The 17627-nt window shown below is 39.3% G+C and overlaps 1 protein-coding gene across 1 annotated transcript in view; it reads right to left on the reverse strand.

The window, feature by feature from the left end:
- LOC126452249 (ATP-binding cassette sub-family C member 4-like) overlaps positions 1-17627 on the reverse strand; it is a 216804-nt gene that overhangs the window by 61023 nt on the left and 138154 nt on the right. Inside the window, exons 14-15 of the mRNA XM_050091041.1 lie at positions 15562-15641; positions 8055-8205 (exon numbers count right to left, since the gene is read on the reverse strand). Coding sequence (XP_049946998.1) covers positions 8055-8205; positions 15562-15641 — 231 coding nt within the window. The remainder of the gene's footprint in view (positions 1-8054; positions 8206-15561; positions 15642-17627) is intronic.

Consider the following 17627-nt stretch of genomic DNA (forward strand, 5'->3'; position numbering starts at 1 on the left):
AACAAGCCTTTTTAAATTACAATTGTGACAAATCAGAAACCACACAACAAACATTTTTCAAAGTGAGAAAACAAACAGCTAAAATACTTAGACAAACTAAAAGAAAATACCTTAATGAACAGCTAAACACAATTGAAGAAAACTTTAAGAACCACAACACTCAAGATTTTTATAAAATATTCGCAAATCAAATCAAAGGATACACTCCAGAAAATCTCTGCTTCCGGAAACAGAATGGAAAATTGGCACTAACTAACAAAGAAAATTGCCAAGAACTAGCTAAATATTTCTCACAACTCCTAAATTGCCCACAACCAAGTACAAGATTCCCCAGATTACAACCAGAACACACGAATGAGACTTCACTACCACCATCTCAAGAAGAAATTTATAGTCACATTAGAAAACTCAAAAATAATAAATCATCGGGAGAAGATGGAATTGTAGCTGAACTACTGAAAAACCTTGGTCCAAATTCGTTAAAAGAGATCACTAGCATCATCAAAGAAATCTGGCAGACAGAAAATATCCCAGAGGAGTGGAAGTGTGCACTAATTCACCCATTGCACAAAAAGGGAGAGAGATCAGACGTAAACAACTACAGAGGCATTTCACTTTTACCAGTTACCTACAAAATTCTATCTGCATGTCTCCTAAAGAGGGCACAAGAACAACTAGAACATACAATTTCAGACTACCAAGCAGGCTTTCGTCCTAATAGATCATGCCCGGAACAGATATTCAACCTTAAAACTATTTTAAAGATTAAAGCAATCAGGTCAAAACCAATAATCTGCACATTCGTTGATTTCAAAAAGGCATACGATTCCATAGACAGACAGTCTCTATGTCACATTCTCGAAGAACGAGGCCTAGACACTAAAACCCGAAAACTAATTGAACAAACACTAACAGAAACCAAATCAAAAATTAAATTCAGAGGGGAAATTTCGGAACCATTCTCAATTAAAACAGGAGTAAGACAAGGAGATGGGATCTCACCACTATTATTCAATATAGTTTTGGACAAAGTTATGAAAGAGTGGGAAGTAACACTAAGGAAACAAAGCTTTTGGAAGCCAATTGAACTAGGAAGAGGTAAAGGAAAATTGAACATCCCTTATTTAGCGTTTGCAGATGACTTGGCAATTATAACTGACAGTGAAGAAACAGCAGTAAAACAAATTGAGACACTTAAAGAATGTGCTGAGAAGGTTGGCCTGCAAATCTCCTTTGAGAAGACAGACTTCATCTGCTCAAAATTAGATATTTCGAAACTAAAAACAAAGTATGGTGAAATAACTAGAGTCAAGCACTTTAAGTATCTCGGTGAAGTTATTGAACCAACAGGACTTGAGAAAATAGCACAAAAAAACCGATTACAGAAAATCAAGAAAGTATTCGGACTTATTCAAAATATATATAACAAGAAATGTCTATCAAAAGGCACTAAAATCAGACACTACAACACAGTCATCAAACCAACAGTCACATATGCAAGTGAAACACTCTCCCTGAATAGAAAATTAGATTTACACGAAATTAAGAAAGTAGAGAGAAAAATTATTAGAAAAATCCTAGGACCACGATACACACAAGATGGATACAGGCTGCAGACTACCGAGACAACCGAAAAAATATCAAACATCGAGGCAGATATCAGGAAGAGGCGGATGAAGTTTTATGGACATATAGACAGATTACCTGGAAACAGGTTAACTAAACGTCTATTGGACTATATGACATCACTTAAGGCAACAATACCCTGGGTAACTGAAGTTAAGAAGGATTTGAAAAAGGCAAAAATTGACATAACAAACACATCAGACCGGGATACATTCAGAAGAAAAATCGACAAGTGGAAGTTTACTCCAGAGACGGAATCTAAACCTTTCCGACCAAAGTGGACCGAAGAAAGGAAGAAGGCCTTTGGGGAGGCAATGAAGAAATACTGGGGAAATAAGAAGAACATTAAGAAATGTTAATCACCTGCTTATCGTTCTCCCATGGGGACATTCGCTAATAATAATAATATATATATATATATATATATATATATATATATATATATATATATATATATATATATATATATATATATATATATATATATATATATATGGTTATAATAGAGGGAAACATTCCACGTAGGAAATATATATCTAAAAACAAAGATGATGTGACTTACCAAATGAAAGTGCTGGCAGGTCGACAGACACACAAACAAACACAAACATACACACAAAATTCTAGCTTTCGCAACCAACGGTTGCCTCGTCAGGAAAGAGGGAAGGAGAGGGAAAGATGAAAGGATTTGGGTTTTAAGGGAGAGGGTAAGGAGTCATTCCAATCCCGGGAGCGGAAAGACTTACCTTAGGGGGAAAAAAGGACGGGTATACACTCGCACACACACACATATCCATCCACACATATACAGACACAAGCAGACATATTTAGAGATGTCTGTATATGTGTGGATGGATATGTGTGTGTGTGCGAGTGTATACCCGTCCTTTTTTCCCCCTAAGGTAAGTCTTTCCGCTCCCGGGATTGGAATGACTCCTTACCCTCTCCCTTAAAACCCAAATCCTTTCATCTTTCCCTCTCCTTCCCTCTTTCCTGACGAGGCAACCGTTGGTTGCGAAAGCTAGAATTTTGTGTGTATGTATGTGTTTGTTTGTGTGTCTGTCGACCTGCCAGCACTTTCATTTGGTAAGTCACATCATCTTTGTTTTTATATATATATATATATATATATATATATATATATATATATATATATATATATATATATATATATATATATATATATATTAAAAAAACAAAGATGAGGTGACTTACCGAACGAAAGCGCTGGCAGGTCGATAGACACACAAACATACACACAAAATTCAAGCTTTCGCAACAAACCTTAGGGGGAAAAAAGGACAGGCATACACTCGCACACACACACATATCCATCCACAGATACAGACACAAGCAGACATATTTAAAGACAAACTCTTTGTCTTTAAATATGTCTTTAAATATGTCTGCTTGTGGCTGTATATGCGGATGGATATGCGTGTGTGTGCGAGTGTATACCTGTCCTTTTTTCCCCCAAGGTAAGTCTTTCCGCTCCCGGGATTGGAATGACTCCTTACCCTCTCCCTTAAAACCCACATCCTGTTACTGATAGAAAACCAGTGAACAGAGAGGGAGAGTGTGTAAAAAGTTTAGATAGCCAAGAAAGGCACAAATCCTTTGGAATGTACACATGAAAAGGATGAGAAAAGATTGTAAATTAAACACAATCTTGAAAGGCTGGCCTGTTACACTGCCACCCTTGCTTATGCTAAATGACTTGTGTGATCTTCACTAACTATATGTTGCACTACAATAATGGGAATTCCTGAATAAAAACAGTAATGAGGAAAGATAACCTATTGCCTGTAGTTGATGAATGTGTGGTTTTCCAAAAAAAGTAATACACAAGATTCAAGCAGGTTTTGTGCAAGCTATTGATCTTTTTACAGGTTGAGAGAAAAACACACACACACACACACACACACACACACACACACACACACACACACACACAGAGAGAGAGAGAGAGAGAGAGAGACTGGGGGGGGGGGGGGGGGTGAGAAAGAGTCAGTGTAGCCCCTTACACAACATTTACTCTCATAATATGTATGACATCTACCTCATCTGATTCTCTCATTCACACACGACTAACCTTTCTCTTTCCTGACTCCCAATTGTCAGTTAAATAACTTGTCTTATTTCTAGCTCATCATTACAGTACTTTCTACAGGCCTGTCTTCCTTAGCCCAAAACATAAGTTCAACCATGTTTGACTTGTAAAGGACCTTCCTTCCCTTACTTCTTCTTTACAGTGGTCACATTTCTTTGCCACACGACTGACAGAAAGCTAAAAGCCCACACAAAACCTTGTTTAAAGCAGTTCCAACATCCATTCGACCATGATCCTCCTTCCCTTCTGCTCAGTTATCTCCTGGTAACCTTTCAGAAGGTCCTCACTTCTAACCTGGCCTTGCCTTCCCTTCCTAAATCCCTCTCAAGTGAGTCCAGTATCACTCCTATGGAACACACATCCACTGTGACCTGAAAACCAATCCAGACCTTATCATCCTCCCCACAGAGAAGGGTTCCTCCACAGTGGTCATGAATCTGAGGATCTCTGCCAAACTTCTGACACCTGTATATACAAGTATTATGACCAAGATCCCAAACAAGAAGTCCAACAAAACCTCCAGCAACTCCTCATGGCGTTAGGTCCATCCCAAAATCTGACACCTGAATCTATCTCTCTTGTCACATTGGCAGCACCCCCACCCAGCCCTCCCACACTCCTATCTTTATCTGCTCCCCAAACACCACAGGCACGAGACTGAGCGAGGAGGCACAGTGGTTAGGAAACCGGACTCGCATTCGAGAGGACGATGGTTCAATCTCGCGTCCAGCAATCCTGATTTAGGTTTCCGTGATTTCCTTAAATCGCTTCAGGCAAATTCTGGGATGATTCCGCTCACAGGGCAAGGTCAACTTCCTTCCCCATCCCTTCTGAGTCCGATGAGACCGATGACCTCGCTGTTCGGTCTCTTCTCCCAAATCGACCCCAACCCACAAGACGACTGGCCTCCCTACCAGTCGTCGCAGTGTGAATGGCTACAACGCTCCCACGGAATGAACGTCTGCTTTGTCGGTCAACACCTCCAAACTATTGTCTGTAGCCTCCAATCTACATTCAAGAAACTACTCACTTCCACTGACTTTCCACAGCTCCTGTCCAGACTCTTTGATGGTCACTGTAGATGTGATGTCCTCATACATCAACATTCCCCACGGCCATGGCCTTGAGGCTATGGAACATTACCTTTCCCATTGTCCTCCTGATATCTAGCCATCCACATACTGATCCACAATTAGTTAACTTTTGATGGGCAAATCTCAACACCTATTCCCAATTCTGCTTCACTTGCTCATTGTCTACTCAGTGGCCCACCTTCCTCGATGTCAGTCTCCACCTCTCAGATGGCTCCTTAAATGCATCTGTTCACATCAGGTGCACCGACCACTAACAGTACCTCCTCTTTGACACCTGTCAACTGTTCCATGTCAAATAGCCTCTTCCTTACAGCCCACCACCTGTGGATGCCACGTCTGCAATGGAAAACTGGGGTTGTTGAAATATAACAATAACATTACCGGAGCCTTTACTGACAGATGGTATCCTACCCACCTCATCCATAAAGATCTCCAGTGCCATGTCCTCTTCTGGCACAGGTAACTCTGTCAACCAGACACCAACCAGCTGTCTTCTGAACACCCAGTATCGTGATGACCTTGGAAACCATATCCTTCCACGATCACTCGACTACCTCTTGTTATGCCCTAAGACATCTACCCAAAATCCTGTCCATGTCACCTGATATAGTGTTCTGCCACCCTACCTCCTTGTTCATTCCTATTCCAATCCTGCTCCCAACCCTGCACCCTGTGGCTCAGTCCCTTGTGGTCAACCAAGGTGTAAGACCTGCTCCATACACCCACCCACCATCTCCTACCATAGTCCTGTCTCATGAATTTCCTATCCTATAAAAGGCAGGACCATGTGTGAAAGCAGCCATGTTATATATCGGCTATACTATAATTACTATGCAGCATTCTATGTGGGCATTACAAGTAATAAACTGTCTAGTCGCATGAAAGACTACTGCTAAACTCTGGCAAACCGCAAACCATCCAGTTTCCGAACATGCTGTGCACCACAACACAAACGACTTTAACACAGTTTCATTACATGAGCCATTGGGATATTGCCTTGCAGCAGTAGTTTCTCTGAACTACACAAGTGGGAAGTTTCTCTATAGCATATCCTGTACTCTCGCAACCCCCCTGGCCTAGACCTCCACTAACCTGTTGCCCACTGCCTCGCCTTACCTTTTCCCTTCTCTCTTCTGTCAACACCACTCCACTGTCCAGATCATGTACTGGCTTCTCCCACTACTCTTCCTCACCTCTCTCCCCCAAGTGGGCATACCCCTTCTCTCTCTCAGTTGCTCTTTCTCCCTCTCTCACCCTCTCTTCCTTCTACGCTCTCTCCTCTTCTCTCCCTTTCTCTCTCCCCTCCCTGTCTCCCTCTTCATCACCACCTTAATCTCCTTTTCTCCCCTACCTTCTACCCCCCTCTACTCCTCTTTATCTCTTATATGCTCTACCCTCTTTTGAAATCATTTCATCTTGTTATGTAGCCGCTGAGTCATCTGTCAAAAGATTCACCTCACACTATACCACTAATCCCTCCTTGCCTCTTGCAATCTTCCCAACACTGTCCTCATCTCCATCTGCCCAGGTGACTACTGCTTTCAACAATCAATAATCAGTTGTCAGTCTCACTGCAGCTATGTGTGCATTTGGGTGTCTGTGTGGTTGTGTGGGTGAATGTGTGCAATTTTGATAGAGAAAGAGGAATAGCTCAGAAACTGGAGTGAATACTGATTCCTGTTTCATCTCTCCATGTGCCACACATTAGTCAGCTATAAGTGAGTGGTTGTCTTTCCTATTTTAGTGTATTATTCCATCCAGGAATTTCATCAGATTTTATGTCTTTGTTTCCATGACTTTCTTCCATATCTTGTAATAAGTTTGATGTCTGTTCCATTTTTTCTGTTAATTATAATTTTATTGTTCACTTTGATGTTCAACAGCATCTTACACAAAGCTTTCACCAGCATTTCAACTCCTGAAATGTTTCATGACTCAAAACAGTGACTTGGTCAAAACCTAATGAATATCCATATATTTTTACGCAATCATTTTTATACGTGGGTAATCCCAAAAGTAAGCTTTCCTATCTTTTTTTATAAGTACATAGACCTGTTTATATCTACAATGGTTTACATCAGTTTACAGCTTGAACATTTAGCTATTTTTCAACATAATCACCATTTCTGTCGATGCATTTTTGTAGACGCTATGGCTGTTTTTGTATGCCCATATCAGACCAGCTCGCCGCCTTGCTGTTCATAAAGTTATGAACCTCTTCTTTCACCTCGTTGTCGGAGCTGAATCGCTGGGACCACAATTAATTTTGACAGGTACTGTGAGACTCTGTAAAAACTCAAATGGGCAATTCAGAACTGGAGAAGAGGAATGTTGAGCAAGGGCATACACATTCTCCGTGACAACACTCGCCCACACATCGCTCGGCAAACAGTTGCTCTCCTGCAATACTTTCATTGGAACATAATCACCCACCCACCCTATAGTCTTGACTTGGCGACAAGCAACTATCACCTGTTCCCTAGGTTAAAAGAACTTGGCCGGAAAGTGATTCAGCTCCAACAATGAGGTGAAAGAAGAGGTTCATAACTTTCTGAACAGCATGCTGGCAAGGTGGTATGACATGGGAATACAAAAACTGCCACAGCGTCTACAAAAATGCATCAACAGAAATGGTGATTATGTCAAAAAATAGCTAAATGTTCAAGCTGTAAACTGATGTAAACCACTGCAGAAATAAACAGGTCTATGTACTTATAAAAAAATAGGAGACCATACTTGTGGGATTACCCTTGTAGCATTTTCTGTATAAGTTGCTTTGTTGGATGTATTTAGTGAAAATATTGTGTCACAAGCAACAGAGAATCAGGTACATTCACTGACTACAATACACTGGATTTACATATTATAAACCTGTGTCTTGAGAAAGTCAGCCAATATAACTGTAGATATTTACGTTTGTTACTAGGAAAATTGACTCCCCAGAAACAGTATGTCATTGTTTATCCACTGTTAATTCCGAGCTCAAAGCAAAAATTTTGGTGGGAGTGCAGGGTCAGAAGTGGTTGGGGGAGGAGGGTTGAGAAGATGTCATGATGTTTCATTTAAAGTGACTGTAATGGACAAATTGACTGTAATGGACAGTCCTGTTTTTGGCATAATATATTATGACTGTGTGAGTAATGAGATGTCTGTATAACAACATGTTAAAAGTAAAAAAATCATGTAAAAGAAGATTGCTTTATAATTTTTAATTTTATACTTACTTATTCCTTCCAGCCTTTTGATATCCTGGGCAGTTCTAAGATAAATCCCACGTATTTTGTAAAATACTGGACCAACAATAATAATCACTATGAGAAAATAGTAATTCACAGTGACAACCATGACAAGTATTCCAGTCATGACAAGAAAAACCTGCAGAAAACATAAGGGAAACATGCGTTTTAGTAAAAGGAAATAATTTTTCATTATTCACAGACATCTTTAGTGGTAGTTCTTTCATATGTCTTCCCAGGTTTCCTATAGAACAAAATCATACAATTATTGATTTGGTGCTATCTGCTGCTAGAAAATTGGTTTTAATCAACTAAGAAGGACTATAGTCAGAGATGACAGTGATCAGACTCTTCTCAAAGCAGATGTATTCACAAGACAAGTGCTTCTGCTTTCAGTGAGTCATCTCCTTTATTCCTAAATAATTTGTGATTTTAATTTTTGTAATTTCCCGGGAATGTATGGAGGTTGGATAAAATGATATGAGCACACTATTTTGAACATATCATTTATGGAACATGTTTTCTAAGTTAACACAGCACTGACCTTGCCTTTCATTTTACATTTCTTTTAACATCCCTGGAAGCATTCTGAGTTCCTAGTGTAGGTCTAATGATTGCAGTGTTCAAATTATGTAACATTATGGCAAATTTTTCAGGTTTCTAGTCAGGCCAAATTGTCACTGCCTGTTCTCATGATTACATACAAGGGAAAATTTAGACTGAAGCGGTTAGTAGAAGGGTATCAAACACAAGTGTTACTTTTACAAATTAGATCTTCTAAAAAACGACTGCTGAGCTCAATATGCATCTAGTGCAGACATTACATTAAACCCAGAATGACAAGACTACACAAAAACATTCTTCATGAAGCTGTCATTTCTTGCACAATCATGTGCACACAAAGAACAGACTGTAGTGGTTCAGGAAGTACCAATGCTGTACTCCAACCTTACGGAAGCATGCAGAATAATAAGTCTACTATTCCAGGTTTTGCTTTAGCAGGGTGTGTTTATGTATGAAGGACAGCAGGAGAAGTCCAATACATACTGTCTTTTCCAAACATGGAATATAGTGAATCTTTGATAATAATTCTGATAGACACAATTTTCTTTGTCTCTTATGAACATAATGATAGGATAGTAGGTAGTTGGCAGTGTATATAAGCTTATCGTGTTTATTTGACAGTGCAAATATTATTCCATAATGAGTTATGTGTGTCAAAAGACAAGAATTTTCACACAGCAGGATATGCCTAAGGTTGTGCTTTTGATTGTAAGGCACAAGCTCATCCCTGGTCTCCATAGTTTTCAAATTGTTGTGTCCTGTACAAAAAAATAGTACAGACTCTGTCACTCTGCTCATTTTCATAACATTCTTCTGTCTTTTAATTACATCATTTTTTGTTTTAATTTAATTTATTCTTGAAACTTTCTGGCAGATTAAAACAGTGTGCCCGACTGAGATTCGAACTCGGGAACTTTGCCTTTCATGGGCAAGTGCTCTACCAACTGAGCTACTGAAGCACAACTCACGCCCGGTCCTCACAGCCTTACTTCTGCCAGTATCTCGTCTCCTACCTTCCAAACTTTACAGAAGCTCTCCTACGAACCTTGCAGAACTAGCACTCCTGAAAGAAAGGATATGCGGAGACATGGCTTAGCCACAGCCTGGGGGATGTTTCCAGAATGAGATTTTCACTCTGCAGCGGAGTTTGCGCTGATATGAAACTTCCTGGTAGATTAAAACTGTGTGCCGGACCAAGACTTGAACTCAGGACCTTTGCCTCTCGTGGGCAAGTGCTCTACCAATTTGTTGAGCCCTTCCGAATAATAGGAATTGTCCAAGTCAGCAAAATAGCTGGAAGGTAGGAGACGAGGTACTGGCAGAAGTATAGCTTGTGAGGACGGGTTGTGAGTCATGCTTGGGTAGCTCAGTTGGTAGAGCACTTGCCCACGAAAGGCAAAGGTCCCGAGTTCGAGTCTCAATCCGGCACACAATTTTAATCTGCCAGGAAGTTTCTGCAAAATAGCTATTAGTTCCTGCAATCACCACCTCATTTGAATAAAATCTTTGTCCCACCAGCCATTTCTTCAAATTGGGGAACAAATTGTAGTCCAAGGGCGCCAAGTCTGGAAAATAGGGGGGTGTGAAACGAGTTGGAATCCTATTTCCATTAATCTTGCGACCACAACTGCTGAGGTGTGTGCTGGTGCAGTGTAGTGATGGAAAAGGACTTTTTTTGTAGTCCAATCACCAGCGTTTTTCTTGCAGCTCGGTTTTCAAATGGTACAATAACAACGAATAATATGCACCTGTAATAGTTTTACCCTTTTCCAGGTAGTTAATAAGGATTATCCCTTGTGAATCCCAAAAGACAGTCGTCATAACCTTTCAGGCCGAAAGAATGGTCTTTGCCTTTTTTGGTGCAGATTCTCCCTTGGTAACCCATTGTTTAGATTGTTCTTTGGTCTCAGGAGTATAGTAATGTATCCATGTTTCATCCACAGTGACGAAAGGATGCTTAAAGTCCTGCGGATTCTTCCTGAACAGCTGCAAATCATCCTTGCAACATTTCACATGATTCAGTTTTTGGTCAAGCGTGAGCAATCGCAGAACCCATCTCGCGGATAGCTTTCTCATGTCCAAATGTTTATTGAAAATATTATGTACCTATTTATTTGAGATGCCCACAGCACTAGCAATCTCACACATCTTAACTCTTCTGTCATCCATCACCATATCATTGACTTTATCAATGATTTTTGCACATGGTGTCCAGAACGTTCAGCATCACTTTTGCCCATAAGGCCACTCCGAAAATTTTGAAACCACTTATAAACTGTTTTAATCGAAGGTGCAGTAATGTTTATCAAGCTTCTCTCTAGTCTCTCGAGGCGTTTTGCCTTTCATAAAGTAATGTTTAATCACCACGTGAAATTCTTTTTCGTCCATTTTTTGACAATCACTCAAGAAACCTAGGTGCAATAAATGAGTAAATTCTTAAACAACAACTCATCCTCTTCTCTGAAAATAAAATACAAGCTGTTAATGGAAATTTGCATGCCAAAAGCCCAGCACACTGTTTGGTCCCCTTGCTGAAGAAGAAAGCCATGCTGCTTCAGACCTGCTGAGATGGACTTCAACTCATCAGAGTGACCAAAAGAACATGTGCCACTGGCGAACGGTTGACTTTACCAGTCACAGCTGCACTGTATTATTGAAGTGCAGCTGAAGAATGAAACTTCTCATTTCATTCCGTGAAACCTTTTACGACTGTGTCAGTCATTTTGTCAATTACAAATGGAGTAATGGAAATCTGTGAATGTTGTTATGTTCTTTGGAGATGCTTCTGTCATGGCATGGACACTACAGTTCAGCTACTGCATTTATCAAAAATTCTCCTAATTTTTCCCATACTTCTTTCTGTCTTTAATATTTTTTAAAATAAGTTTTTATTTTATGTGAGGCTTCCTGTGGTTGGTCAGCATTTGAACCATCATGGTTGAGAGGCACTTCTTACTCCATAAGGAAACAGGCTGTCTTCATAGGTGACCTGAAGCAGCAGTAATGCGATGCTGTTTCCTGTGCTCATGAGAAACAATGCTTCTGTCTCAATGAGATGCTCAGCAGCCCTATCCAGGGAATGTGCTGACAGAGTCCTAAAGCACATCATGTGTTACTGTCTAAAATCTCATTTGTGCTACTGTTTAGAGCCACATTGTCCAGAACATCTTTAGGAGACAAATAAAAGGGAATTATTGTTGCCATGTCCACTTATCTTCTATAGTAGCAACACCTTCTTTGCTTGTGTTGATAGAAAAAGGTGTGCCGTATCATCATCTGTGTGGATGCGAACAGTCTCAGTCTGTCCTCTTGTGCACTGAATGCATTAATATTCTACTGCAGTAGGGAAAGTGTTCTTTCCCCTCTCCCCATTTTTTGCAAGATGGCAAGCCTATGGAGTTGGAAAATAATTTGTATAAGGGAGCTGATGGTTCACTTATGAAAAGTTAAAAATCTACGGTCTACTGACAGGGTATTGTCTTATGTGGAGCCAGTTTAGTATAGTCTGATCATTTCACCCCAATGGACCTATGACATTTTTCCTTTTTCTGTTGCAGGTTTGCAGCTGACCACAAGGTAGCTTGAAATACAGTTTCCAGTTTTTCTGAATTCATATTTTTCTGCCATAATCCAAAAATTTAATTTTGTAAATATCTGATGATTTGTGATAAGAGATATTGAAGTCTTTGTATTTTAAGACATAGTGTGTTTGCGTTATGTCCTTTCCAATTAATCTTATCCAAATTCTGGATTAATGAGCTCTCATGGATACACACTTACAGATTCCCAAATCCACAGATAAGATGGAAGTACTTAAAAAAAATTATACAGTATTTTATACAGAAGTGCAGGTCCATGGTTTCCCTTGATGTCTGAGGCACAAAAAGTGTCATTTCATTTAATCTCTATTTTTAGCTGTTCACTTAAACTGATGCCAGTAAACTGCAGGTTGTAATATTACAAGCAAACAATTGTTCTTAAAAAATAAGTAAAATAGCGTATACACTGAAGCACCAAAGAAACTGGTGTAGGCATGCATATTCAAATACAGAAATATGTAAACAGGCAGAATACGGCACTGTGGTTGACAGTGCCCATATAAGACAAGTGTCTGGTGCAGTTGTTAGATTGGTTACTGCTGCTACAATGGCAGGTTACCAATATTTAACTGAGTTTGAACGTGGTGTTCCAGTCGGTGAACAAGCTATGGGACACAGCATCTCCAAGGTAATGATGAATTGAGGGGTAATGATGAATTGAGGATTTTCCCATACGACCATTTCACGAGTGAACCTTGAATATCGGGAATCTGGTAAAACGTCAAATTTTCGACATCACTGCAGCCCGAAAAATATCCTGCAAGAACAGGACTAACGATGACTGAAGAGGATCATTCACCATGACAGAAGTGCAACCCTTCTGCAAATTGCTGCAGATTTCAATGTTGGTGTCAGCATGTGAACCATTCAATGAAACATCATCGATATGGGCTTTTGGAGACAAAGGCCCACTCATGTACTTTTGGTGACTGCACAACACAAAGCTTTACATCCCACCTGCATCTGTCAACACCAACATTGAACTGCTGATTACTGAAAACAAGTTGCCTGGTCGGATGAGTCTTGTTTCGAATTGTATCGAGTGGATGGACATGTATGGATATGGAGACAGCCTCATGAATCCATGGAGCCAGCATGTCAGCAGGAGAGTGTTCAAGCTGGCAGAGGCTCTGTAATGGCATGGGTTGTGTGCAGTTGGAGTGATATGGAACACTCAATACATCTAGATACGACTCTGACGGGTGACACGTACGTAAGCATCCTGTCTGATCACCTGCATCCATTCGTGTCCATTGTGCATTCCAACAGATTTGGGCAATTCCAGGAGGACAATGTGACACCCCACACTTCCAGAATTGTTACAGAGTGGCTCTAGGAACACTCTTCTGCGTTTAAACACTTCTGATGGCCACCAAACCAAACTCCCCAGACATGAGCATTATTGAGCATATCTGCGATGCCTTGCAATGTGCTGTTCAAAAGAGATCTCCACCACCTCATACTCTTACAGATTTATGGACAGTCCTGCAGGATTCATGGTGTCCATTCCCTCTAGCACTACTTCAGAAGTTAGTCGAGTCTATGCCATGTCATGTTGTGACACTTCTGAGTGTTCGCGGGGGCCCTACACAATATTAGGCAGATGTACCAGTTTCTTTGGCTCTTTAGTGTATATGATATCAAAATGTTCATAAAGTACTGTATTCTTTCATTTGACATGTCCTATATTACTGGACCCTATTGTACAATCAACAAAATCAAATAAAATACCAAATCAGATCAATGAATAGTGAAAGAAATGTTATGTAATGCTTGTTTATTTTGCATGTACAGCTCAACAAAAACTTATGGATGACATATTTTGAAAAATTTCAACATTGCTGACATGAGTATTTCCACCATTAAATATTTTCAAACAAAAGTACTGATACAACATGTATTGCAAAAATTTGTGTCAGCCTCCCTTTTATGCTGTCTGCTGCACATTCTCTTCTTCAGCTGAGGCAGCTCCTTTTGACAGAATGGTTGTGATATCATTGTTACCATGTCTTTTCATTCAATATGTATTCTGCATTACTCATGGTATCACAATTAAATGGGAATTCCTCATGGAGTTCTGGTTCTATTGGCATGCAATTCATGTTCACAACATTTCGAATGAACTGGTTTGACATGAAGCTTCAAATTAAAAGTTATTTTATGCTCATAGCATATTATTTTATGCACATGGGCATTATCAACAAAACAAACTTTCATAAAAAAGTGAAATAAAAATTGAATAGAATGCATTTATTATTTATATTGAATGATAGAAACTGATTTGGGAGAACAAAATCTTCATCTGATTTTGTCAAGGCAATGCCTTTGGGAAGTAAACAACACATCCTTATAGATGTTTTAATTAATTCATAATAATTTAATCATCATTTTAAAGGAAAACTAGTTGCCTGATTTGAGTTCTCTTGACGTCTTACTTTGAATGAGATAGCTCAGATGACTTGAGTAGCTACATTTAAAATGTGTCAAAAGCAAGAGGAACAGTGCTTTCACATCAGACTGTTACCACAGTGCAAATAAAAGGTGAGTCTGATTTTCAAGAAATTTTAGCAATATTAGGCACAATTTCTAAAATGAAACCAAAAGCAAAAATTTAAATGGCATGATGACAGCTGATGGAGCAAATATAAATAAAATGATTGATATGAAGGGAGACAAATAATTGTAAGCAACTTGTTGCTGCACGAAAATTTAAGTTCAAAAGAATAAAGAACTTGTAGTTGGAAGTAATCAGTCAAAGGTCAATTGGGTGTATGCAGTCAATCTGTCATTATGGAAGAGCAATGAATTTGACAGAATTATAACTTTGTGTGTGTCTCACACAACTGATCAGCATTTAACCATATGTTTGCTTGTTCCGCTATGGCCCCGGGATTGTGCATATGGGTGTCTGTGTGGTTGTGTGTATGAATGTGTATACTATCGCTGCAAAAAGAGCTAATGTGAATGCTGTTTACTATTATATGCTGTTGTGCCCCACACATCAATCCACTACTGGTGAGTGGCTCACCTTTCCAATATTTTACACATTGCTCCACCCAGGAATTTCCATTTTTGTTATTTTACAATTACTTTCGTAAAGCAGTCAACAACTTTTGTATCATAATGATGCATCATGAACACGATGCAAGATACACAAAAATTAATAACTCGCTAACTACCATAACTCTGCTTGATTCCATATGAACCTACATTGGTAATAACTGGCAGCGATGAATAGATACAAAAGAATGTGATGTATCTCCCACTTCTCTTTCTTATTTCCTAGAAAAAATCATCATTATTTATGGAATACTACAGAAGTGAAATTTTACCTGGACTGCATCAAGCAAGGCTTGTGGTAACATTTCATCAATGGCTCCCATGTCTTTAGAAAATCGATTCAGTACTCGACCTTTAAGACAAAAACAAACAATTTGTTTTACATTGCTGCTGCATTTAAACACTGATTGTGAATTTAAGAACACTAGCACGAATTTGAAGAAGCAAACACTGACAAATGTAGAAATCTGCATTACTCGCAGCAGTAAACATGACCTATATGAGATTAACTTTGAAGGCAAAAGTATGAGAGGACATTAACAAAGAATTTACTTTGTAGGAGATTTCATATTTCTCACACAAAGCTGTTATTTGACTTACATTTTTCACATTTCTGGGGAACAGTAATTTCTCACACACCATTGAAAATCTCATGATATAAAGGTTATATCTGCATGTAAAATATAAAATAAAATTCCGCTGAAAACAGAATTGATTTCAACAAGTGCAAGATGAGCAGTTTACATTCATTTTGCTTCAAAGATTATCAAACAGGATTACCACAAGTTCTAGAAATCAGGGAAATTAGGGAATATCAGTAAATTTCAAACATGTCAGGGAAAAGTCAGTGCGACCACCACTTCTTGCTGCTAGCCTGGCAGCTGCCAGCAAGAGACAGGCAGGCACGAGGAGTGGTTTGTTTGGATCTGATTCTCTCAGAGACTGCTGACACAGCGGCCGGAGATGGCGGTTATGTGTGCACGAGTTGTGTCTGAGCGATTGTGTGAACGTGTGTGTGCTCTCATTTTCTGACAAAGGCTATGGCCAAAAATTAAGTTGTAGGAATGTGATTCTCTTTTCTTTTGTGCCCGTCTGTGGCTCAGTGATCACCTTTACGGTGAGTTGCTACCTATCCTCATTAGTATTGCTTCTCAGTATTTGCATAAGTTATCTGTTGTCTGTGACATGTGAATAGCTGGCCACACTAGTGGACTCCTATGATGGGCCATTTCTATGGGTATATCTAACAATCAGGCCTGCCAGCGTGGAGCCCATTGTTTCCCACTAATGTGCAGGGACTGCCCATCAGATCTAGTCTCACTGATCTACCCAAAGGCCAGATCTGTTTGTGTGTGCATAGTGTGGCGGATTTTCATGGTTTATCAGCGGACCCAGGACTAGGGTGCTCCTCAGCAAACCAGAGGCCATGCACAATGGATTTCAGGAATTGCGACTGTCTCACCAAAAGTACACTGTACAGTGCAGCGGTTTATAGACATTTTATTTGTTCTAGTACATTTTGGCTCTTTGAAAGTAGTTTATATATTAGAAAGTATGAATGATAAGAAGAAGAAAATTGTCACTGGCAGTTTGTACACTATGCAGTCATGTATTTATTGAAAGAAAAATCACTTAATACTTTTAAAATAATAGACATAACATGGCGGGTAATAACTGACAATAATGAACATAGTAGAACCAACATTTTATTGGCAGTCACCTACAGTGTTGGTTTACACAACTCTTCCCTGCCTTATTCACTTCTTTCAAGAGACCTACTTTTTTCTTAGGTTATTTCTGAAATCAATGAAGGTATTTTAAATTGGTCCTGCAACTCCACTGAAATGCATACTTTTATCACCAAATGTATTTTGTTTTATTGAAATAAAATAACGTCAGTGGTCTTAATGAAATATGTATACCATTTGGCTTGCTTTCTCCAAACAAAATAAAAATAATAATCTCCTGGTATGATGGTAAACTGTGTGCAATTTGTTGAGAGATTGTATAAAGCATATTTAACAACCTAAAGAACACATGTATTAAAACCATATTACTTCACATTGTTTATAATGCAGGATCACAATCTTAAGAATACAGGGGTAGATTCCTTGCCCATGTCATTATCTAGCACTTCATCTTTAATTATCTTCACAAGAAGACGTCATAAGTAGCAATGCCGATGTGCAGACGACTACCTAAAATGGACCAGTCCTTCTTCAACTTGTTACAGGGATTGTGGCTTGGACCATCACAGAGCCTCCCACTACTTCATAACCTATGGGCTTAGCAAACCACATATTCCAACAAACATCCATTACTTAGTAAAACAAACTTT

The sequence above is a fragment of the Schistocerca serialis genome, unplaced genomic scaffold (assembly GCF_023864345.2).
Source record: "Schistocerca serialis cubense isolate TAMUIC-IGC-003099 unplaced genomic scaffold, iqSchSeri2.2 HiC_scaffold_840, whole genome shotgun sequence".
NCBI lineage: Eukaryota > Metazoa > Arthropoda > Insecta > Orthoptera > Acrididae > Schistocerca > Schistocerca serialis.